We start from the raw sequence: 26,319 nt of genomic DNA, 5'->3' as shown, positions 1-26,319 counted from the left end.
GTGGGGGCAAGCCCATTGAGGGCTTTGTAAACATAAAGAAGGATCTTGAAATGTATTCGGAACAGCACAGGGAGCCAGGATCGGGGTGATGTGGTCCCTTTTTCGGGTGCCCGTCAGGAGTCTCGCTGCGGCGTTTTGGACCAGTTGCAGGCGGGACAGGGAAGATTGGCTGATGCCAGTGTAGAGGGAGTTGCAGTAATCGAGGCGGGAGGAGATAAAGGTGTGGATGATCTTTTCGAGGTCATCAAACTGGAGGAATTGTTTTATTTTAGCTATCGTCCGAAGCTGGAAGAAGCTAGCTTTTACCACGGCATTGACTTGTTTGTCAAATGTCAATGCCGAGTCAAATATGTGTCTACCTTCGGTGTAAAAGAGCATCACTAAACTGGCCAGTCTGTTATTTTCAATTGCCTGCGTGCTTTATTCCACCGTAGCTTGCTTGCTTGCTTCAGCTGTTTACTGCTTGCTCAGCCAAACATCAATTTATCAAAGCTATCGTGCGAGACTACTCATGGCAAATTTCAGTGAATAGTCCCAGGTGAAACAACTCTGCAAAGTCTAACAAAGGTTTCATGAATTTTCCAACACGTTCGGTAAAAGGGAACAGGAAAAAAAGGGATAAACAAGTTAACAATTTGTGAACAAATTGCCAACAAGTAACCCTTGCTTTCCCTCTCTCTCCATCCCTCCCCCTTCCCAGTTCTCCCACTATTCTGTCCCCGATTACATTTTATCTCTCATTTGCTTCGTTGTCACCTTCCCCTAGCTACCAATGATCTATTCAACATTTTCTTTAAACTGCATCTCTTTTGATCTCTCATTTTCATACCATACCATTCCTTGTCTCTGTGTCTCCCTCTCTCCTGACTCTCAGTCTGAAGAAGGGTCTCGACCCGAAACGTCACCCATTCTTTCTCTCCAGAGATGCTGACTGATCTGCTGAGTTACTCCAGCCATTTGTGTCTCTCTTCGATTTAAACCAGCATTGATGTGTTAACACAACTTGATGTGTTATTTCATAGTAATGGGTAGGGTTTTAAAGGTATTTTGGGCTGCAATAAGAACTTTGGGTTATTTTTGCACACTGTTGCAACTAATAATTTAATGACGTTTGTGTATTATATATATTATCTCTATATATTATGTTTATAGGCCTGTTATGCTGCTGCAAGGATGACATTCATTGTTCTCTTGTTTCAGCAGACTGCCGGCGACTGTCAGAGTGGAACACACACCCACACACCCACACACACACATCGCTTCCTTCACCAACCTGTTATGCAGGCGGGGGACAGGGCAAGCGGGGGGGAGCATTATCTGAGTGAAATTCACACGGTGCAAAGCCAATGTGATACAGACACACACCGCGATGAACAGGAAGGTTGGTTAGTGTACGGTAAGTTCTTTAAAAAGGGGGGCAGGGAGGGGAGAGGGGGGGAGGGGTGGATGGGGGGGGGGAGAAGGGGGAGAAGGAGGGAGATGGGTTTGAAACAACTTTTAAGAAGCCAGAGATACACGGCTGTGAAGCTCGGCAGACATTTAACATTACCGGTCGGTTATCCTTGGTTCTGAAAACTACTGCTTACGTTTTTTTCCCCAAAGAGCCAATGAAATTCACCGGTCAGCACCGGCTACAACCTACGAGAACCTATGAGAACCTTCGACCTCCTGGCGACCCACCTACGGCTCGAGAATTCTCGCTACTCTCCATGGCGGCTTCATTCTGGTTGCCGCTAATTTTTCATAATGAGGCCGCGACTAATTCCCCGAATGCGGGAACTCCTCACGACCATGAAGGCGACTCCCCAGCAACCACCCGCGACCATGTGGTGACCGCATAGTCTCCTGCAGTTGCCTAAAAAGTTGCCTAAGTGGGACAGGTCCATAAGCCATTCTTTACTCGTGACCTAATTGACGCAATATATTAAGGCCAACCTGGAAAATCGCATGTTAAATGGGGACAGCAGTAAGGATGTACAGGCTATCCTTGACTTATGTAAGGGTGACGTACTGTGGACTAAGAATAAGGGGTAAGCCATTGAGAACGGAGATAAGGAAACACTTTTTCACACAGAGAGTTGTGAGTCTGTGGAATTCTCTGCCTCAGAGGGCGGTGGAGGGCGGTTCTCTGGATGCTTTCGTGATGCAGCGTGATTCGTCGTGAGGCGGCCGTGACGTGGCGTAATGTCGTATGATGCGCGGCGTTTTTTCAAGTGTCACAACATTTTTCTTGTCGCCACTGGATTTTGAAATGTTCAAAATCTTTTGGCGACACTGATATGACGCCGGCAGTCGCCGAAAGAAATCGCCAAGTACGGACAGGCCCTTTAGAGACAAAGGTGGTTAATGAATGCCTTTGAGAGTGAGGGAGTGAACCAGTCCCATCGCCCTGAAGTGGATGAGCACTTTTATAATAAGATCATAAAAGTACTGAAGAAAGACAGGGAGGAAGAGAGGAGGGAGTGGGGTAGAGATGTGACGGAGGTGTAACAGCTGATTGGGCTGTTGTGCGGTAAAATTCTCTGCTTCCATTAGATAAGGATTAAAAAAAACAAGCGACTGCAAGGGGAAGGCGAATCTCAATGATCAGCTGGTTGGAGAAATATCCTCAAAACCTGACTCTAATTCAAGTGCGAAAGAACCAAACAGACAGCCATTAAAGGCAGATATAATGTGTCGGAAGGAACTGCAGATGCTGGTTTACACCGAAGATAGACACAAAGTGCTGGAGTAACTCAGCGGGACCGGCAGCATCTCGGGAGAGAAGGAATGGGTGACGTTTCGGGTTGGAATGTTCTTCAGTCGTCCAAGATTTCTTCAAAATCTATCTTATTGTTTAAGAATAAGGAGTACGCCATTTAGAACGGAGACGAGGAAACACTTTTTCTCACAGAGAGTGGTGAGTGTGGAATTCTCTGCCTCAGAGGGCGGTGGAGGCCGGTTCTCTGGATGCTTTCAAGAGAGAGCTAGATAGGGCTTTTAAAAATAGCGGAGTCAGGGGATATGGGGAGAAAGCAGGAACGGGGTACTGATTGGGGATGATCAGCCATGATCACATTGAATGGCGGGTGCTGGCTCGAAGGGCCAAATGGCCTACTCCTGCACCTATTGTCTATTGTCTATTGTCTATTATACTGCCTTCTTGAATTACGTAACTCTGGGCATGGTGGTGTTCAGTAAGAATATGCGCTGGAGCTCCAGATTACTCTCAGGATTTCAAGTAACCAATCTACTTTTGTCACAGGGAATTGGTGTAAAATTTGAAAAGTAACTTTTTTCTCAATGCTGCCTTGTTTCTTTGCCCGGACCTGAAACGTCACCTATTCCCTCTCTCTGGGGATGCTGCCTGTCCCGCTGAGTTACGCCAACATTTTGTGTCTATCTTCAAAGCAGAGATAAACTGGGACTAAGACGGGATCTGGGGGTAAATGTAAAGTGCTGGAGGAACTCAGCAAGTCAGGTAGCCATGGAAGAAATGGACAGGCGACGTTTTGGGTCAGGACCCTTCTTTAGACCCGAAATGTCGCCTGTCCAGTCCCGCCACGGATGCTGCCTGACCCCCTGTATTTTTCCAACACTTTGTGCTTGTTCAACATCCCATCAACTGCAGTCTCTCGGGTCTCCTAGTTTTATTTTGGGGGTGGGGGCTTTGAAAGAAGGCAACATCGTTCTGTCAGATCAGGAACATATATTCCAAATTAGAAATAAATAGAGTAGAAAGATATATCTTGGAGCACTGGAGTGCAGTGAACTGTGGAAAATGAAGCCAATTAAACACATTTCAGAAAAAAGGAATTGAAGAAGGCTGCTGGCCACAGCTTCAGGGAAAAGAAAAACTGAAAACAATGAACAGAAAAAGCACAAAGCTTTCAAATTAAAAACAGAAAGGAAAGGATGGCGCACACATTAAAAAAAGTAATTATTGATTACACCTGGATTAATTTATTATTTTATTTAATTTCTACTTAATTTAATATTATTTACATATTTATTATTCTACTTAATTTATTATTATTTTATTTTCTATTTCAGTTGTATAGGGCTCTGGTGAGACCACATCTGGAGTATTGTGTACAGTTTTGGTCTCCTAATTTGCGGAAGGACATCCTTGTGATTAAGGCAGTGCAGCGTAGGTTCACGAGATTGATCCCTGGGATGGCGGGACTGTCATATGAGGAAAGATTAAAAAGACTAGGCTTGTATTCACTTTGAGCCAGCACCGCCATTCAATGTGATCATGGCTGATCATCCCCAATCAGTACCCCGTTCCTGCCTTCTCCCCATATCCCCTGACTCCGTTATTTTTAAGAGCCCTATCTAGCTCTCTCTTGAAAGCATCCTGAGAACCGGTCTCCACCACCCTCTGAGGCAGAGAATTCCACAGACTCACCACTCTCTGTGAGAAAAAGTGTTTCCTCGGCTCTGTTCTAAAAGGCTTACTCCTTACTCTTAAACTGTGGCCCCTGGTTCTGGACTCCCCCAACATCAGGAACATGTTTCCTGCCTCTAGCGTGTCCAAGCCCTTAACAATCTTATATGTTTCAATGAGACATCCTCTCATCCTTCGAAACTCCAGAGTGTACAAGCCCAGCTGCTCCGTTCTCTCAGCATATGACAGTCCCGCCATCCCGGGAATTAACCTTGTAAACCTACGCTGCACTCCCTCAATAGCAAGAATGCCCTTCCTCAAATTAGGGGACCAAAACTGCACACAATACTGCAGGTGTGGTCTCACTAGGGCTCTGTACAACTGCGGAAGGACCTCTTTGCTCCTATATTCGATTCCTCTTGTTATAAAGGCCAACATGCCATTCACTTTCTTCACTGCCTGCTGTACCTGCATGCTTACTTTCATAGATTGATGTACAAGGACCCCCAGATCCCGTTGTACTTCCCCTTTTCCCAACGACGCCATTTAGATAGTAATCTGCCTTTCTGTTTTTGCTACCAAAGTGGATAACCTCACATTTATCCGCATTAAACTGTATCTGCCATGCATCTGCCCACTCCCCCAAACTGTCCGTCACCCTGTATTCTCACAGCATCCTCCTCACAGTTCACACTGCCACCCAGCTTTGTGTCATCTGCAAATTTGCTAATGTTACTTTGAATCCCTTCATCCAAATCATTGATGTATAATACACATTGTTTTGCCTCATTGGTGCAGACACAAGGAACTGCAGCTGCTGATTTACACGAGAAGATAACAAGTGCTGGAGTAACTCAGCGGGTCAGGCAGCAGTACTGAAGATCACGGGATTGAAGAAATACCCCGACCCGAAACCTCACCGATCCATGTCCTCCAGAGATGCTGCCTTACCCGCTCAGCTACTCCAGCACTTTGTGTTTACATTTTTGTATGTAGGGTTTAAGTGCAAGATGAAACATATATAATTTATCAGCCAAACATCGACACAAAATACTGGCGTAACTCAGCGGCTCAGACAACATTTCTGGAGAAAAAGTGCAGTTGACTTTTCAGGTCGGGACCCTTCTTCAGACTGAAAGTAGAGGGGGGGGGGTTGGGGGGAAATAGATTGGAGGCGAGGAATGGCCAGAACAAATCAGGGCCGGCAACAGTTGACCTCAGGAAGGGGTGGAGCCCACAATGGTCCATTGTTGGCTGGGGAAGGTGTGATAACAAGATGGATACAAGGACGTGAACAATGGAACAGGTAGGAGGACTAGGGTGGGGGAAGGGTGTGGGGGAAAGAGAGGGAATGCAGGAGTCTGAAGAAGGGTCTCGACCCGCAATCGTCACCCATTCCTTCCATCCAGAGATGCTGCCTGTCCCGCTGAGTTACTCCAGCATTTTGTGTCTGTCTTTGGTGTAAACCAGCATCTGCAGTTCCTTCCTACACATGATATATCAGCAATCAGTCCACGTTGTGGCCAGGCATTGAATGCTGCTGCTGCTGCTGCCATGAAACCATTGGCAATTAAATATTGCAAGTGGTGAGTGGTGAGGAGTGGAATCATTGGATTAACGATCCCCTTCAGGTAGCGAGCTGTTGGCACAGTCTGCACTTGGGCCACTGACAACATCAAGTGCTGCAAAAAGATTAAACTGTGCCGCCAACTGCGTGACTACTTTCTAAACTGTCATGAGGCGAGATAATCACAGTTGGATCTGCAGATAGGAGACCTTTCTCACATCCTGCATTGTCCCATCCCCAATCATCTTCAGCTTTTCCCATTGCTCACTGAAATAACACAATCTGGTGACGAGCTCAAAGGCATATTCCGAACCGCGAGGTTTGAAGGAGGATTAACGCTGAATCTTTCAACACAATAACGTTATTTCCAGGGCGATGGCTGGGCTTCAGTGTGCGCTGATGCAGCCGCTCAGTTTACGTGAATTAATTTGCGGCAGGTTTGCCTGCTGGAGCTCAACAGATACTTACAGCCCGGCGGGACACATATCGATCTCTCCAACTTCGAGCAACCCTTACACCCACCTCTCTCCGTCCCCATCCCCCACCCCCACCATAGCAGTCGTACTTGCTCCACTGTTGTCCTGCTGAGTTTCACAGTTTGTATCACTCGTTATCACAACCAACAACAGACCATTGTGGGCTCAACCTTTCATCGATCATCGTTGCTGGCTTTGATTTGTCCTTTCGCCTACTTTGTATTCATTCGTTCAATGTTCCTTTCCTTATCTATCGTTTCCCCTCTACCCTGACTCTGGATCTGAGGAAGGGTCTCAACTCCGAAACGTCACCCATCCTTTTCCTCTTCAGGATAAACCCGCATCTGCAATTCCATTCTACACACTAAAGAGTGAAGCAGTGTTTGACCCTAAGTTGCTGGAATGCACGAGAGGGCAAGTTGTTCTGAGAGGCATCAGCGTTTGCAAGCAATGTCATTCTTGGGATTGCATTTTCCCCACAATTTGGATTTGAACCCAATGCAAAAACACAAAACACTTTAGAGACTCAGAAAGTCAGCCAGCATTTGCAGAAGGAGAAAAAACCCAATAATGTTTCTGGCAAAGAAAAGATACAAAGTGCTGGAGTAACTCAGCGGGTCAGGCTTGTCTCTGGAGAACGTGGATAGGGGACGTTTTGGGTCAGGACCCTTGTGTAGACTGTAGACAAAAGTGCTGGAGAAACTCAGCAGGTGCGGCAGCATCTATGGAGTGAAGGAAATAGGCAACGTTTCGGGCCAAAACCCTTTCTTCGCTCCATTGATGCTGCTGCACCCGCTGAGTTTCTCCAGCACTTTTGTCTACCTTCGATTTTCCAGCACCTGCAGTTCCTTCTTAAACACCCTTCTGTAGACTGTTTAGTTTAGTTCAGAGGGAGAGGCCTCACGCAAACCGTAAGAAAAGCACATCATTCGGTTTAGGTAGCTTACAGCCCAGTGACCTAATGCAACATCCGTGCTGCATGAATATTGAATTCTCCAATGTCAGGTAAACTTCTCCCCTACGTCTCATCTATCAGCTCCCAATCCTCTACACCTCCCCTGCACATCGTTCTACCCCATACACCAAGATTGTGGCACGGTGGCACAACGGTAGGGTTGCTGCCTCAAAGCGCCAGAGACCCGGGTTCGATCTTGAATACGGGTGCTGTCTGTACGGAGTTTGTGGGTTTCCCCCCACACGCCAAAGACATGCAGGTTTGTAGGTTAAGTACTTTCTAGATTATTGGACAGTGGGAAAAAGAGTTACGTGCCTGTCCCACTTGGCGATTTTTTTAGGCAACTGCCGGCGACGGTCATAGTCGTAGAAGGTCGCCGAAAAACCAGCGACAACCTACGTCATCCTGGCGACAACCTACATCAGCACCTACATCAGGGAAAGTCAAGCTACGCTCATTGGCGTTAAACACACGGTCGCGAAAATTTTCAACATGTTGAAAATTTAGCGGAGACCAGAAAGACGCAACGACTTTTTGCGCGACTGAGGAGACGTCTCCCGGCGACCGCCGGCAAACATGTGGTGACAAACCAATCGCCTGTGGTTGCCTAAAAAATCGCCTACGTGGGACAGGTCTATTAGATAGAGCAATGGAATAGAAAGCAAGAAAATTATCCAGGGATAGATCTCAAAATACATTTATTAGATCTTGTGCTTTTATTAACACAAATGACCTTAGACACCATTAATAGATTTTTACCATTTATTATGGGTATGCATGTAATTTATCCTTTGGTGAATATTATTAATATTTATTAAGCAAATGAGTTGTGATCACAAGGAGAGGGGATATGAATTCAGGATGATCAAGTAGGTCTTTTTTTCTCTTTGGGTTAATTGAAGTGTATAAAGCAGTCCTTTATGAGGTGTCAGAGTTGTTCCTGCAGCTCTTTCCAAAAGATGCTGGATGATAAAATGATGCGATGAATGATGGAAATGATAATGGTTTTCAAGTTCAGAGAGCTAAATAACTTATTGAAGAGCAATGTAGTATTCTGTTAGAATTTGTTAATAGAGTTAACACTTTTGGCTTTGAGGGATGGTTTTAAATAATTCAGACTGCCTGCAGTAAGATGTTTTAACCCGAGTTAAATATAGGTCTTGGCGGTTTGGTTAGATGGCACATGGGATGTAATGGACCTGTACTTGGAAAGGGAACTGTCCTATTTTCCGTGGCTAGGTCCTTGGATTAAATTGTTTAGAAGGAACTGCAGATGCTGGAAAATCGAAGGTAGACAAAAATGCTGGGGAAACTCAGCGGGTGAGGCAGCATCTATGGAGCAAAGGAAATAGGCGACGTTTCGGGTCGAGACTCTTCTTCAGACTGATGTGAGGGTTTGGGGTGGGGGGGGGGGGCAGGAAGAAGAAAGGAAGAGGCGGAGAGTGGGCGGAGGGAGAGCTGGGAAGGGGAGGAGAAAGCAGGGACCACCTGAAATTGGAGAAGTCAATGTTCATACCGCTGGGGTGTAAACTGCCCAAGCGAAATATGAGGTGCCCCAGCGGTATGAACATTGAACAAGTGGGAGCATGACTGCCAGGTTTATTAAAGTTTAAACAGTCAATAACTTGTAAATATAACAGCAATCTGAACGAAACTTGCTAGTGCAAGCCGCGGGACAATGGTGAGTAAACTAGAAACTAGACCAAACGCAGTTGGGGGAGGGTTGCCGTGCGTCTGTAGTTGCCTAAAACATCGCCTAAGTGGGACAGGCCCATTACAGTCACCAGTTTAAAAGATTTTGCAAACACATAACTGGTTTACAACATGATGCAAAATAAATTAATCTCATCTGCTTGCACATGGTCCCGATCCCTTCACTTACTGCATATCTCTGTGACACTATGGAAAGGTTTTGACTTTATTTTAGACTTCACCGATACAAGGTGGAACCAGGCCGCTCGGCCCATTGAGTCCACGTCGACCAGCGATCACCCTGTACATTAGCACTATCCTACACACTAGGGACAATTGGGCAATTTACCAAAGCCAATTAACCTACAAACCTGCACGTCTTTGGAGTGTGGGAGGAAACCTGAGCGCCCGGAGAAAACCCACGTGGTCATAGGGAGAACGTACAAACTCCATACAGACATCAGCCATATTCAGGATAAAACCCAGGCCTCTGCCGCTGTCAGGCAGCAATTCTACCACTGCGACACCTCTCCGTAAACATCACTGTCGTATCTGCCTCCCAACACGTTCCAGGCACCCACCACTCTCTGAGAAAGAAAACTCTACTGCAGTGCCACTCTGTAGTGTTTTGTAAAACTAATCTTGCTTTTTCATGCAGTGGCCATATGTAAGGCCACACTCAGTCAGCTTGCTGTCCCCCGATAGGTTGTGACATTCACCAAAAGCCACTTTAGTGACGTGGAAATGTATAGGGGAAAAAACCCTTTTGGAGAGCGATTTGGGAAAAGGAGTGCTATTAATATCAGAACTAAGCAAACAATGCGATTTTTACCCAGACTGGATTACTGAGGTAGGAATTTGTGACACAAAATGTCACAATTGATGAGAGGGGATTATTGAAGCTGAGTCAAAAGCAGAAATCAACTTAATTATTCGAGCAAGAAGCAAGAATGTCAGAGAAGTAAAAGATAATTAGTGCACGCTGATCTCGATGGCCTCGAAATTAAGTTAAATGATGGCGTAAGCATGAAAGGCCTTGTTAATATCTGCCTTTTCAAAAGCCAAAAACAACGCATCTATGCAATGACTTAAATATTAAAATAAAAAAGAAGAAAATGGTAGAATGAAGCTGGAAAGAGCACAGGGAATATTTGCAATGATGTTTCCAGGACTCGAGGGCCTGAGCTGTAGGGAGAGGTTGGGCAGGCCAGGATTTTATTCCCTGGAGCGCGACTGAGGGATGATTTTATCGAGGTGCATAAAATCAAGAGGGGGAATAGATGGGGTGAACGGACAGTTTTTTACCCAAAGACGTGGCCATGTTATTGTTTTAGACAGGTTTAGCATCTTAGACAAGTTCAGACCAACCGGTTATATTCCTTATGAGCAAAATAGATCGGGTGCATGCACAGGATCGTTTACCCAGGGTAGTGGAATCAAGAATCAGAGGACATAGGTTTAATGTGACAGGGGAAAGATTTAATAGGAACCCGAGGGGCAACTTTTTCCACTCAGAGCTGCCAGGGAAGGTAGTTGGTACGGACAATCACAACATTTAAAAGATATTTGGACAGATACATGGATGGGGAAGGTTTAGAGGGATATGGGCCAAACACAGACAAATGGGACTAGCTTCGATGTAGTTTCTTGGTTGGCGTGGACGACTTGGGCTGAAGGGCCTGATCCCCAGTTGTATGACTATGACTAATTACCTCAGAATGCATAGTCGACCGATTGCTCCTTCTATGGTGCTCGAGGATGACATGATTGCAAGGCCAGCAGCATCATCAAGGACTAGTCGCACCCCGGCTGCTCCTTCTTCTCCCCTCTCCCATCGGGCAAAAGGTATGGAAATGTAACGAAATACACACCTCCTGATTCAGGGACTGAACCTGACAGTCTAATGGAGGGTCTCAACTCGAAACAGAACCCGTTCCTTCTCTCCAGAGATGTTGCCTGTCCCGTTGAGTTACTCCAGCCTTTTGTGTCTATCTTATTGTATTGTATTCAATTTATTGTCATTATCTCATAAGAGACAACGAAATGGATTTTCCTTACAGTCATGTAACATAAAATAAATAAATAAATAAATAATATTTTAAAAAAGCACAAACACAGAAGTCCACGACACAACACAACCCCACAGCGGCACCAAAGTTGATGAAGGTACCATAGTCCAGCCAGCCTCCACGCCGATCTTCCCAGATGTTCACCCGTGGTCGGGGCCTCCCGAGCACCCGCAGTCGCCGCCACAGGCGGTCCGATGTTCAGGCCCTCTCGCCGGGAATAATGGAACCCCGACGCCGAACCACGACGGAGAACATCCTCAGCGGCCCGGACCTCCAAATCAGCCACCTCCCACCGGAGTCCACGGCTCCCGAAGCCCACAGGCCGAGCCGGGCGGAGTCGCAGGACTCCGCGATGTTGGTCAGCGCCGCCCGCGTTGGGAGCTCCGCGAACTACAGCTCCGCGATGTCGGTGCAGCAGGCCCAGCACTCCGGGGCTCCAAACGGCGATCCCCTGTAAGGCATCGCCCGCCCCGCGATGTATCCAACGCTGCCCTGCCGCTGCTGGAGCTCTGGTTGGTCCCGGCAGGAAAGGCCGCGCCAATCCAGTAGGTAGGCCGCGGGGGGGGGGGGGCGAGGATGCGACTCGAGTGATAGTCGCATCCTCTCCACGAAGCGACTGAAGGATGTTATCCCACTTACCGTACCCTCTTCCCCCACATAAAGACAAAAAACCCCGACAAAAAACTCTCTTCAAACATAACAAAAAAAACAAAAAGATACCGAACTGAAGGCGGAGGCAGCTAGCTACAGCGCCACCGGATCTTAAATAGATTCTTGATTAGTACGGGTGTCAGAGGTTATGTGGAGAAGGCAGGAGAATTAGGTTTGGAGGGAGGGATAGATCTGCCGTGATTGAATGGTGGAGTAGACTTGATGGGCCGAACGGCCTAATCCTACTCCTATCACTCATGAGCTTATGGTCCTTCTGCAACCTGAAGGTGGGCGGTGAGAGGTGCCGGCTCCCCTGGGGCACGAAGGCTCGAGGCCCGGAGAGGAGAGAAACACGGCTCGCTGGCGATCTGAATGAGGTGATTGCGGCAATGGGCCTCTGTGGCCATATGCAGCCTGGGCTGTATAAAATGGTGCCAAATCCTGGCGACTGATGCATATGGACTCAGTGGGCTGTTTATGCATGGGGCACTTAATCATGGATTGTCTTCACGTACTGCAATAATCACACTGATCCATGGGCAAGAAAACATAATTCACTGTCGCCTTGATGCACGTGACAATAAAAATCGAAGACAAAAATGCTGGAGAAACTCGGAGAAAAATGGGTGAGGCAGCATCTATGGAGTGAAGGAATAGGCGATGTTTTGGGTCGAGGCCCTTCTTCAGACTGATGTGGGGGTGGGGGTAAAAAAAGGAAGATGCGGAGACAGTGGGCTGTGGGAGAGCTGGGAAGGGGAGGGGAAGGAGGGAGAAAGCAAGGACTACCTGAAATTGGAGAAGTCAATGTTCATACCGCTGGGGTGTAAACTACCCAAGCGAAATATGAGGTGCTGCTCCTCCAATTTACGGTGGGACTCACTCTGGCCATGGAGGAGGCCCAGGACAGAAAGGTCGGATTCGGAATGGGAGGGGGAGTTGAAGTGCTGAGCCACCAGCAGATCAGGTTGGTTAATGCGAACTGAGCGGAGGTGTTGGGCGAAGCGATCGCCAAGCCTACGCTTGGTCTCACCGATGTAGAGCAGTTGACACCTAGAGCAGCGGATGCAGTAGATGAGGCAAAGTGTCTGAGCTTATCGCTAAATGCATCGCTCATGAGCTCAAAGATCTAGCACTCTACAAAATTGCTTTTTACAATTTTGCTTGCTGACATCCTTCAGTGGGAAAGGATCGCGAGCATTCATCTGCAGTGAAGTTGGAGCAGGCGGAAGCACTACAGATTTGTCACAGAGAAAAATGCAGAACTTTACAATATTTTCAATATTTTACAAAGTGCTAAATAAAGAGGAACATACAATATATGAACATTGTAGCTGCTGAAGGCAGCATAGTCAAGGTCCAGTCGCACCCTGGCCCTCTCCCATCGGGCAAAAGGTATAGAAGTGTGAAAACGCACACCTCCAGATTCAGTGTTTAAGAAAGAACTGCAGATGCTGGAAAAATCGAAGGTGGACAAAAATGCTGGAGGAACTCAGTGGGTGAGGCAGCATCTATGGAGAGAAGAAATAGGTGACGTTTTGGGTCTCGACAGCTGAGGAAATTCAGAAGGTACACAAAAATGCTGGAGAAACTCAGCGGGTGCAGCAGCATCGATGGAGCGAAGGAAATAGGCAACGTTTCGGCCCGAAACGTTGCCTATTTCCTTCGCTCCATAGATGCTGCTGCACCTGCTGAGTTTCTCCAGCATTTTTGTGTACCTTCGATTTTCCAGCATCTGCAGTTCCTTCTTGAGGAAATTCGGAGTCTCTGAGAATCATCCAATGCTTCTACTCTGGGGCTGTAGAAAGCATCTTGTCCGGCAACATCACAAACTGGTTTGGGAACAGCTCTGCCCAGGACTGGAAGGCTCTGCAGAGAGTAGTGCGTTCGGCCAAACGCACTATGGGAACAACACTCACCCCCACTGCAGGAACTATACACCAGGAGGTGCAGATCCAGAGCCAGCAACATAACGAGGGAGCCCTACCACCCCAGCAACGGACTGTTCCAGCTGCTACGGTCAGGCAAACGCCTCCGCTGTCACGTGGAGAGGATGAGACGGAGTTTCATCCCACAGGCCATCAGGACTGTAAACTCTTATCTCACCAGCGACTAATTTATTGTTGTGTTGTATCTATTTTAATTTTTTTTTCTAAAATGTAAATACTGATTCTGTTCCATTCTGTTCTGTAGTTTTTGCACAATCCGCAGGCATTGCCACTTTTCATTTCACTGCACATCTTGTATGTGTATGTGACAAATAAACTTGACTTGACTTGACCCGGGTTAGAGGGTTTCACCTACTGGGTGAGGTTGGAAAGACCAGGATTGTTGTCTCTGGAACGTCGGAGGTTATGGGGAGACCTGATAGAAGTTTATAAAAACTTGAGAGGCATAGACAAGGCGGACAGTCATGGCCCTGTCCCACGGTACGAGTTCATTCCAAGAGTTCTCCCGAGTTTGCCCTGATTTGAACTCGGAGATTTACGGTAATGGCCGCTCGTCGGTACTCGGGGCTCTCGTGGATATTTTGTCAACACGTTGAAAAATCTTCACGAGTCTTCCCGAGCTTACCTGCCGTTAGTGAGTCTTACCTGCCGTTAGCATTACGAGCCACTAAGAGACGTCCCCGAGCTCCGACGCACCCGCTACGTTCATTCTCCGTGCTTACCACGAGTTTGATTTTTTGTTAACTCGGGAGAGCTCTTGGAATGAACTCGTACCGTGGGACAGGGCCATAAGAAATGTATTCATGGGGTGGATTAGAGGTCGAAGGTGAGAGGGAGAAAGTGTAATGGACGTTTTGTACACAGAGAGTGCTGGGGACTGGAACTCATTGCTGGGGGTGGTGGGGGAAGATGCTCCAATAGTGATGTTTAAGAGGCTTTTCGATAAGCACAGGGCTATGCAGGGAATAGAGGGATATGGCTCACGTGCAGGCAGATGTGGGCAGTTGACTTTGGCATCATGTTGATCACAAACATTGTTGGCTGGAGGGCCTGTTCCTGTGTGTACTGTGGTCTTTGTTCTAGTTACAAACGTTGTCGTTTTTTCTCTAATTTTGCTTTCCCTTTCGGTCTTTCACCATTGCGTGGAATACCCAGCAGACAGGATGTACCTCGCAGGCCAGCTGGGAAAAAAACATGAGCCGCTCAAAAATAGCAGTGAAACACTGCGAGATATATACCAGAGTTACCAACCATGTGTTGTGGTCTTCTCTCTTCTCCGCAGACCAGTTGCTCGCCCTCTCTCGTACTCCGAGCTCACGGCCAAGCTCTCGCCTTCCATCAGGGTGTAATACTTCCCGCTCTCGTGGTTCAGGAAGTAGCTGGAAGAGTCGGAGCCTTTCATGCCAGACTTGGCCATACCGTACTTGCCGAAGTCATCGCAAGGCATTATCCCCAACTCGTCCCTAAAGCAAAGGGGAAACAAACGATCAGGAGCCATCAAGCAACTTTGATAACTACCATTAAAATGGTACTATCAATAATGTTTTATTATTCAAGTTTAATATTTTATTTGTCATTCCTAACTGCCACTGTATAGAAACATAGAAAATAGGTGCAGGAGTAGGCCATTCGGCCCTTCGAGCCTGCACCGCCATTCAATGTGATCATGGCTGATCATCCAACTCAGTATCCTGTACCTGCCTTCTCTCCATACCCCCTGATCCCTTTAGCCGCAAGGGCCACATCTAACTCCCTCTTAAATATAGCCAATGAACTGACCTCAACTACCTTCTGGGTAGTTCTCCAGGGCTACCATGGCAGATTGGTTGGGTGGTCCTGCTGCAGAATGTGAGTATCTTGTTTATACATTCTTCAACAGGTTGTGAGGTATAACCAGAATGGAGCAGTCCAGTTCTACTATCTACCTCATCGGGGACCCTTGGACTATCTTTGATCGGACTTTACTGGCTTTACCTTGCACTAAACAATATCCCTTTATCATGGTAGACAAAAACGCTGGAGAAACTCAGCGTGTGAGGCCCTATCTATTGAACGAAGGAATAGGTGACATTTCAGGTCAAGACCCTTCTTCAGACTGCTACAGCTGTATAGATTCCTTTATCATGTATCTGCACACTGTGTATGGGTCGATTATAATCATGTATTGTCTTTCCACTGACTGGCAACAAAAGCTTTTCACTGTACCTTGTGTTGTGAGGCAAATTAAACTTTTACGCTACTCGTTATTTACTTCAACTTTTTTAAGCTTTAAGCAACTCATTTCTTTAATACATAACTTCAAAGCGTCTGGAACATATCGCTGATTCCGCAGGCCTCGCCGATCAGAGACCCCGCACATGCGCACACTCTGGAAAGGTCCCGCACATGCGCCCACTTCATTCTCCCCTCCTATTTATAGGTTGGGAGGGTCAGGAAGGTGATGACTGTGGCAGCACTGGGGCATCAGGAGATAATGGTGTTTCAATAGCTGGGGGTACACTTACATTGCTTGGTCATCAACTTCACTCATATTGTTATTTACATTTTCAATTTTAGAATTACTTATAGAAGTTTCCATAGGGGGATGATGGGAGTGTTGAAGGAAGTTCTCGATTAGTGTTATCAGGAAGTGACGGAGCTGATGGAGAAGATGGACATGTTGCAAGGTCACGAAGTGAGACAGTTGACTGACGTCCATCCTGATACTTGATAGTTGCATAAGAAGGGTTGACATCAGTCAGTTCAACTTCATCAACAAAAGGCTCATTCATATTTGATCGGACATACTGACGAAGCAACGCAGGCCCAGGGCTCGTCAACCATGATGGCAGAGAAGTACCACTAGAAGAACGCCGTTTGAAGTTAAAGAACCGCTCGTGTGGAGTAGTATTGGTAGCAGTTGACAGTAGAGATCTGATGGAGTGTAATGCATCTGGTAGAACACATTCCCACTGCTGATCTGGTAAGTCATTTGACTTTAAAGCCAGTTTCACTGCTTTCCAAATGATTCCGTTATACCTCTCAACCTGACCATTTCCAATAGGATGATATGGTGTTGTTTTACTTGTTGCAATTCCTCTATTAGAAGGCAGTTTTTTAATTTTTTGACATGAATGAGGTGCCCCTATCAGAATGTATGTAACGTGGAAATCCACAGAATGAAAACAGTTGATCTAAACATTTGATAACCATCGCAGCTGAAATATTTGGACAAGGAAAGGCAAATGGAAACCTCGAATATTCATCAACTATGGTAAGTATATAAACATTTTGAGAGGAGGATGGTAAAGGCCCTTTGAAGTCAATACTCAAACGTTCCATAGGTTGAGTAGCTTTGATCAATCTTCCTTCTTCAGGACGGAAGAACCTTGGTTTTAATTCAGCACAGATTCTACATGAAGCACACACACGCATCTTCACATCTTCTGTAGAGAAAGGTACGTTTTTGGAACGAACATAGTGTAACAAACGAGTGGCTCCAGGATGACACAGCCATTGTGAAGATCAGTGAGTGCAGAAGAATGAACAAAGGCACAAAATGCTCGAGTTAATGAATCCGGAGCAACATTATCCTTACCAGGGCGGTATTCAATTGAATAACTATATGCAGATAATTCAATCCTCCATTCATGAATTTTTCTATTTTTAATCTTTGTTCGTTTCCGATTATCCAGTATAAAAGCTACTGAACGCTGATCTGTTATCAAAGTGAAGTGCTGGCGAGCAAGGAAATGACTCCATTTCCTCACTGCTTCAATAATTGCTGTAGCTTCCTTTTCGACGGGCGGGTAGTGCAATTCACTACCTTGGAGAGTACGAGACATGAAAGCAACTGGTCGTCCTCCTTGATTTAATGTTGCTGATACTGCTAAATCAGAGGCATCACATTCAACAACAAAGGGGAGATCCTCATCGATGGCGTGTAATGTCGCAGATTCCAATTGTTTCTTTAAAGAGGCAAAGGCACCAATTGCTGTAGAGTCAAGGGGGAAGGATTTTGCTCTAATCAAAGGTTGAATATTGTCAGAAAAACTTGGTATCCATTTAGCATAATATGCAAACATCCCAAGAACCCTTCGTAGAGAGTTTAATGTTGCTGGAACAGGTATCTCTTGGAGTGAGCGAGAGGTCTTTCTGGATCAGGCTTGATTATATCATTTCCAGCCCAATAACCAAGAATATTAATCGATGACACTGATGTTATTGACTTAGCCTCATTTAATGTTAGATTTTTAGAATGTACAACATCTAAAAACCGTTGTACATTTTCATCATGTTCAGTTTGGTCTTTTCCTGCAATAGTGATATTATCAAGATAAGGGAAAGTATCTTTAAGGTTTTCCTGCTCAACAAGTTTGTCCATCTCTCTCTGAAAAACAGCCACGCCATTAGTTACACCAAAAGGAACTCTGCAGTCGTGGTATAATTTCCCATTTGCTTCGTGTATTTCTTCTCTGATTCCTTCAGAGGAATTTGGTAGTGAGCACCTTTTAGGTCAAAAGTAGAGAATATTTTATACTTAGCTAATGTATTGATAATCTCTTCTATACGAGGTGATGGATATGCATCAAGCTCCGTGAACTGGTTTATAGTTTGAGAGTAATCAATGCAGAGTCTCTTTCTACGTCTCTCCAAGGGGTCCTTAACCACGACAACTTGTGCCCTCCAAGGGGAAGAACTGGATTCTATAATCCCTTCTTGTAAAAGATTAGTTACTTCTGTGTTGATAAAGTTTCTGTCATCTTTACTAAAATATCTTGATTTTGTAGCAATTGGCTTGCACTTAGAGGATAAATTAGTGAATAATGATGGACATTCAACAGGTGCAGCAGAAAAACCACACAATACTGGTGGCTTTGACAATACAAGATCCGGTATAGTTCCTTCATACATTATTTGAAGTAATCTGTGCAGTTTCTGAAAATCCTGACCTAGAATTATATCGCTACACAAATATTTGAGAGTTGTCAGAGCCATCGAGGTTTCTCTATTTGAAAGAAGTTACATTTAGTCGAGACACAACTTGTTCACTTATAAAATTTCTGAACTGCCAGAATCAAGTAGTACATTAAGTGTATGGCCATTGATGGATACCGTTGTAGCTGCATGAGACAAGCTCTGAGGAAATGCAGCTGTAATTGCACATAAAGAAGGCGTATACATGGCAGCAGTCACACTCTTAGTAGTTGCTTTGGACTTGCGTACTCTAGAATACAATACAATTTATTTGTCACTTGAACCTCATAGAGGCTCAAATGAAATGTTGTTTCTGCAGTCATACACACAAGAAAAAAGACCCAAGACACAACACAATTTACACAGACATCCATCACAGCGCATCTCCTCCTCGCTGTGATGGAAGGCAAAAAAACTTATCTCTCCCCTGCACTCCCCATTCCCCTCCCGATGTCAGAGTCAAAGCCCCCGGCGGGCGATGGCAATTGGCCCGCGGCCATTAACGCCGCGCCGGGCGATGCAAGGCCGCGCTCCGGGTCTTGTTGTTAGAGCCCCCGGCGGGCTCCAGCAAAGTCCCGCCGCCGTTGAAGCCGCGCCGGGCGATGATGTAAGGCCCCGCTCCAGGCACTCCTCGACCCCGCGACTCGGGCGGGTGAAGTCGCCGTTGCAGAAGCCCCGAAAAGCGGTCTCCCAGCAGGGACCCGCGGGCTCCCGATATTACCGTCCACCGGACCTGCGGTAAGCCTCCGAATCTCCGAGGGTCGGGTCGCAGCAGCGCGCCACCACCGCTCCTCCCGCTCTGTGATGGTGAGTAGGTCCGCAGATCCGTGACTGGAGCCCCAGGTCGTTCCTGCTGGAGGCCGCTCCACGTTGCAGCCCCAACGACAACGGAGACCCGACAGGGAAAAGGTCGGGTTCTCCGTGCAGGGGAAAGATTTTAAAAGTTTCCCCCCCACCCCCCGCCCCCCCCCCCCACACACACACACACACACACACACACACACACACATACCCCATCAAAAAATAAATAAAAACTACATTAAAACGGGACAAAAAATAACAAAAAGACAGACGGACTGCAGAGGCCACTTGCTACAAATATTACAAGTTGCCCCTCGAGCAGGACATATCTCTCTATTATGAATATTACCCCCGCAAAAGTAACACTTCCTTTTTGAATAAGTATTTGCTGCAGCAAGGGCACCTTTATCAGGAGAAATTGTTTCCGCTTGCTCCATATTACTACTTGGGTGAGATTCGTTTGCAGTAGTTGCAGCAGAATACACATTAGATGAGCCATAAGCATCTGAATTTTTCTGAGCCAAGTCTAATGAGTAAGCTTGATTGTAAACTGACTGTAAATCCAAGGTTTTGTGTTCTAATAGTCTCTGTCGTATTAAAGGCGATGTCAAACCATTGATAAAAGAGTCTCGAATAACTTCCTGTCGATATTGATCAGCCGTAACTGCTTTGAAGGCAAAGTCTTTACTAAGTCTTTGAAGTTCTTGTAAAAATTCATCGAGTGACTCACCGGGTTTTTGTATACGAGTAGCAAGGAGTTGTCGAGCGAATATCACGTTGGGTGTCTTAACGAAGAGTCTGCTTCGTACATCAATAGCAGAATCATAAGTTGTCCATTCCTCTATGTAATCATATACATCATAAGAGACAGAGCTTATTAATGTCCTTAATCTGTCTGATGCATTGTCGCCACACTCATCAAAGAAGTTATTCAGTGTACGAAGCCAGTGCTTCCAATCCTTTGCAGCAGCAGGTGAGTTGGGATCCAGATCCAAGTGAGTTTCTCCATCCCGATGTCACACTGCTTAACTTCTGAGATCGAGTTGCTTAAATTGTTGTGAGGCGAATGAAACTTTTACGCTATTCGTAATTTACTTCAACTTTATTGAAGCTTTAAGCAACTCATTTCTGTAATACATAACTTCAAAGCGTCTGGAAAATATCGCTGATTCCGCAGGCCTCGCCGGCCCGAGACCCCGCACATGCGCACACTCTGGAAAAGCCCCGCACATGCGCACACTTCACCTTGGTACACGGGACAAGAAACTAATCGAAGACTAAACTAGTGGGTATTATCTACAAGGAGAGCCTGGATTGTTTTCTCCAGAATGTCGGAGGTTGAGGGAAGGCCTGATAAAAGTGCACTAAATGATGAGAAGCATGGACAGGGTCAACAGTCAGAACCTTTTTTCCCCCAGGATGGGAGTGTCAAAATTAGCGGGAATTGCTTTAATGTAAGAGTGCAAATCCATGTTACTTAAATAGACAATAGGTGCAGGAGTAGGCCATTCGGCCCTTCGAGCCAGCACCGCCATTCAATGTGATCATGGCTGATCATCCCCAATCAGTACCCGGTTCCTGCCTTCTCCCCAAATCCCCTGACTCCGCTATCTTTAAGAGCCCTATCTAGCTCTCTCTTGAAAGTATCCAGAGAACCTGCCTCCATCGCCCTCTGAGGCAGAGAATTCCACAGACTCACCACTCTCTGTGAGAAAAAGTGTTTCCTCGTCTCTGCTTACCCCTTATTCTTAAACTGTGGCCCCTGGTTCTGGACTCCCCCAACATCGGGAACATGTTTCCTGCCTCCAGCATGTCCAAACCTTTAATAATCTTATATGTTTCAATGAGATTCCCTCTCATCCTTCTAAACTCCAGAGTGTACAAGACCAGCCGCTCCATTCTCTCAGCATATGACAGTCCCGCCATCCCGGGAATTAACCTTGTAAATGCCACGATCGCGTCTGCCTCAACCAGCAGCATTGCCAGAACATCACCACCCTCTGTGTAAAAAAAACTTGCCCCGCGCATCTCCTTTAAACTTTATCCCTCTCACCTGAAAGATACATCATTAGTATTTGATATTTCCACCCTGAGAAAAAAGGCTCTGATTATCTACGCTGGACATGACTTCCAGAGCCTCATGCCCTGACCAATGAAGGCAAGTATACCATAAGCCTTCTTTACCACCCAGAAGTGTTGGCGTCTTCAGGGAATTGTGACTTGGGCCCCCAGGCTCATACACACACTTTGTTTAGTTTAGAGATAGATGCAGCAAGGAAACAGGCCCTTCAGTCCATCAGGTCCATGCCGACCATTGATCACCTGTTCAAACCACTTTTCCATCCACTCCTTACACACTAGGGGGCAATATATAGAGGCCAATAAACCTGCAAACCCGTACATCTTTGGGATGTGGGAGTAACCGGAGCACCTGGAGGAAACTCACACGGTCTCAGGGAAAACGTGCAAACTCCCCACAGACAGCAGCCATAGTCGGGATCGAGCCCGGGTCTCTGGCGCTGTGAGGCAGTGGTACGACCCTGTAAAGATTTAGAATAGGGCAGGAACTGCCATGAAGACTCACCTGGGATTGTAGATGCCTGACAGTGGAGAGAGAATGAACACATCGTGGAGCGTGGAGCTGTCGTACTTAGACGGCATGCCGATGGTGCTGGTTGGTGTCGTGGAGCTGCTTGTCGGACTGGTTGGAATTACTGGCTGTTAAAGACCAAAATGAAGCGTGATTAGTGCCAAAGACAAACGCTGCCGATAAACCCCCGAGCCGCCTTCTCCATCACCGCTAGAGCCCCCACTGTGGTGGCGCGGCATGGTGGCGCAGCAGTGGAGTTGCTGCCTCACAGGGTCAGGGACCCGGGTTCGATCCTGACTACGGGCGCTGTCTGTATGGAGTTTGGACGTTCTCCTCGTGACCTGCGTGGGTTTTCTCCGGTTTCCTCCACACTCCAAAAATGTGCAGGTTTGTAGATTAATTAGCTTCGATAAAATTATTAATTGTCCCTAGTGTGTAGGGTAGTGCTCTTGTAGTTACTGGTCAGCGCAGACTCGGTGCGCCAAAGGGCCTGTTTCCGCAGTGTATATCCAAGTCTAAAGTAAATTAGGGCTGCTGAGTGGTACAGCTGTTAGAAATGGTGTCTCACAGCACCAGAGACCCAGGTTCAATCCTGACCTCAGGTGCTGTCTGTATGGTGTTTGCACGTTCTTCCTGTGACCTGCGTGGGTCTCCTCTGGGTGCTCTGGCTTCCCCCCTACATCCTAAAGATGTGTGGGTTAGTGGTTAATTGGCCCTCTGTAAATTGCCCTTAGTGTGTAGGGAGTGAATGAGAAACTGGGATCACAAAAGTACTCGCATGAACAGGTGATCGACGGTCGGCATGGACTTGGTGGGCCGAAGGGCCTGATTCCATGCTGTATTTTTGAGACAAACGCTAAACCAGATACATGGATGGGAAAGATTTGAGGGCTAAATGCAGGAGAATGGGACATCTTATGTAAGCTAGCCAATGCTCTGCCCTTGAAGATATTTTACAGCAGAGAATGCTGGATGGGCCGAAGGGTCTCCTCCTGCCTCCATTCCTTATGGCCTGATTCACGCAGCTATCCGGGACAGCAGGGATAAATAATTGAGTCGGCACTGAGAGTAAAACGTCACTCAGTGGCAACCCAAACGCGCGAGGAAAGACGACAAGTCCAGCTGACTGCAGAATGACCTTGCGATTCATTAAAAGATTGCAACAGACAATTGTTGCACGTTTGCTTGCCTGCAAAAGGAAATATTGCCATTGATCTGTGTTTTAAATGAGATCGAAAATCTTGTCTAAAAATAGAACTCAGCGTGCAAGCCTTGTAATTAGTTACCATGGTGTTCTATAAAGTCACTCGCCCATCTGTGTGCAAGCTGAAGCAGTCAATGATTATATTGGACACATATGTCATGCTGACAGACTTTCAAACTGATGGTGTCAGGTTGTAGATACAAGGAACTGCAGATACTGGCACAGTAAACCCTCGTTGTAATGGACTGATGGGGGGGGGGAGGGGGGGGGAATGGTATCTGTTATTAACTCAGCGGGTCAGAGAGCATCTCTCGGTAAAAGGCGTAGGTGACGTTTCGGGTCGAGACAGACTGAAGAGTGGTCTCGACCCGATCCCTTTTCTCCATTGATGCTGCCTGACCCACTGAGTTAATGGGCCTGTCCCACTTAGGAGATATTTCAAGCGACTGTCAAGTTTCCGGCAGTCGCCTGAAAAACCAGCAACTGGAACAGCGACTGTCAGAGTGGAACACACACGCACACGCACACACACACACACACACACACACACACACACACACACACACATCAACACACACACACACACACACACACACACACACACACACACACACACACACACATCAACACACACACACACACACACACACACGCACACACACATCAACACACGCACACACACACGCACGCACACACACACATCAACACACGCACACACACACACGCGCACACACACACATCAACACACGCACACACACACACGCGCACACACACACACACAATCAACACACACACACGCACACACACACGCACACATCAACACACGCACACACACACGCACGCACACATCAACACACACACACACACACACACACACACACACACACACACACACCAACACACGCACACACGCTCACACACGCACACACACACACACACACACACGCACACACACACACACACACACGCTCGCACACACACACACACACACGCTCACACACGCACACACACACACACACACACACACACACACACACGCACACACACGCACGCACACACACACACACACACGCACACGCACACACGCACACACACACACACATCGCAAAGGCAGGGGCCAGGGAAAGCGGGGGAGCGCTGTCTGAAATTCACACGGTGCAAAGCCAAGGTGATACAGACACACACCGCGATGAACAGGAAGGTTGGCGCTGTAATTAAGATGGCTAGCGCAGTGTACGGTAAGTCCTTTAAAAGAGGGGGGGGAGTGGGGGGGGGGGCGGGGGAGAGAAGGAGTGGAGACAATTTTTAAGAAGTGAGACAACTTTTAAGAAGCCAGAGATACACGGCTGTGAAGCTCGACGGACATTTAACATTCCCGGTCGGTTATCCTTGGTTCTGAAAACTACTGCTTACGTTTATTTTCCCAATGAGCCAATGAAATTCACTGTCAGCACCATCTACAACCACCAAGAACTACGAGAACCTTCGACCTCCTGGCGACCCACCTACGGCACGAGAATCCTCGCTAGTCTCCATGGCGGCTTCATTCTAGTCGCCGCTAATTTTGTCAACACCTTGAAGAATTCGCGGCGACCATAATGAGGCCGTGACTAGTTCCCAGAATGCAGGAACTCCTCGCGACCATGAAGGCGACTCCCTGGCAACCACCCGCGAACATGTGGCAGCCACTTAGTCTCCTGCAGTCGCCTAAAAAGTCGCCAAGTCACTGGATGGATTTAAGAGAGAGTTAGATAGAGCTCTAGGGGCTAGTGGAGTCAAGGGATATGGGGAAACATAGAAACATAGAAAATAGGTGCAGGAGTAGGCCATTCGGCCCTTCGAGCCTGCACCGCCATTCAATATGATCATGGCTGACCATCCAACTCAGTATCCTGTACCTGCCTTCTCTCCATACCCCCTGATCCCTTTAGCCACAAGGGCCACATCTAACTCCCTCTTAAATATAGCCAATGAACTGGCCTCAACTACCTTCTGTGGCAGAGAATTCCACAGATTCACCACTCTCTGTGTGAAAAATGTTTTTCTCATCTCGGTCCTAAAAGATTTTCCCCTTATCCTTAAACTGTGACCCCTTGTTCTGGACTTCCCCAACATCGGGAACAATCTTCTTGCATCTAGCCTGTCCAACCCCTTAAGAATTTTGTAAGTTTCTATAAGATCCCCCTTCAATCTTCTAAATTCTAGCGAGTACAAGCCGAGTCTATCCAGTCTTTCTTCATATGAAAGTCCTGACATCCCAGGAATCAGTCTGGTGAACCTTCTCTGTACTCCCTCTATGGCAAGAATGTCTTTTCTCAGATTAGGAGACCAAAACTGTACGCAATACTCCAGGTGTGGTGTCACCAAGACCCTGTACAACTGCAGTAGAACCTCCCTGCTCCTATACTCAAATCCTTTTGCTATGAATGCTAACATACCGTTCGCTTTGTAGGGAGAAGGCAGGCACGGGTTATTGATAGGGGATGATCAGCCATGATCACAATGAATGGCGGTGCTGGCTCGAAGGGCCGAATGGCCTCCTCCTGCACCTATTTTCTATGTTTCTATGCAATACTCCATGAACGGGATTGAAACGGTTGGCAACCGGAAGATCCAGCGGACTGAGCGGCAGAGTTCGGCGAAGCGGTCGCCGGGTCTACGCTCGGTGTTGGCGATGTAAAGGATGCAGTGTCGGGGGGATGGGGTCGTGTCTCAGCAGGACCCGGCTCACCTGCAGCGCTAAAGGTTTCCACCTCACGTTCTTCAGGAGCGCGGGGGCAGAGGTCAGCATGTTCTGCGGCCGCTTTTTCAAAGTCAGGATCACCCCGCTGGGATCTTCCCTCAGCGTGTTGACGAGATTCTTCAATTGCCATCCCACCTGCGGCCGAGAAACAGGAGAGAGACCCATTACAATCGTTGAGTCACAAGGAACTGTCCAGAACCGGGGGCCACAGTCTTAGAATAAAGGGGAGGTCATTTAAGACGGAGATGAGAAAAAACGTTTTCACCCAGAGAGTTGTGAATTGATGGAATTCCCTGCCAC

At 47.0% G+C, this 26,319-nt stretch overlaps 1 protein-coding gene across 1 annotated transcript in view; it reads right to left on the bottom strand.

Annotated features, from left to right (window-relative positions):
• The window catches only part of LOC116979239 (connector enhancer of kinase suppressor of ras 2-like), a 355,767-nt gene that overhangs the window by 126,323 nt on the left and 203,125 nt on the right, over nt 1-26,319 (bottom strand). The window contains exons 9-11 of the mRNA XM_033030831.1: nt 26,008-26,154; nt 22,067-22,200; nt 14,977-15,188 (exon numbers count right to left, since the gene is read on the bottom strand). Coding sequence (XP_032886722.1) covers nt 14,977-15,188; nt 22,067-22,200; nt 26,008-26,154 — 493 coding nt within the window. The remainder of the gene's footprint in view (nt 1-14,976; nt 15,189-22,066; nt 22,201-26,007; nt 26,155-26,319) is intronic.

This window comes from Amblyraja radiata, chromosome 12, assembly GCF_010909765.2.
Source record: "Amblyraja radiata isolate CabotCenter1 chromosome 12, sAmbRad1.1.pri, whole genome shotgun sequence".
NCBI lineage: Eukaryota > Metazoa > Chordata > Chondrichthyes > Rajiformes > Rajidae > Amblyraja > Amblyraja radiata.
Note: the sequence above shows the minus strand (reverse complement) of the source record. Positions and strands in the feature narration are given on the sequence as shown.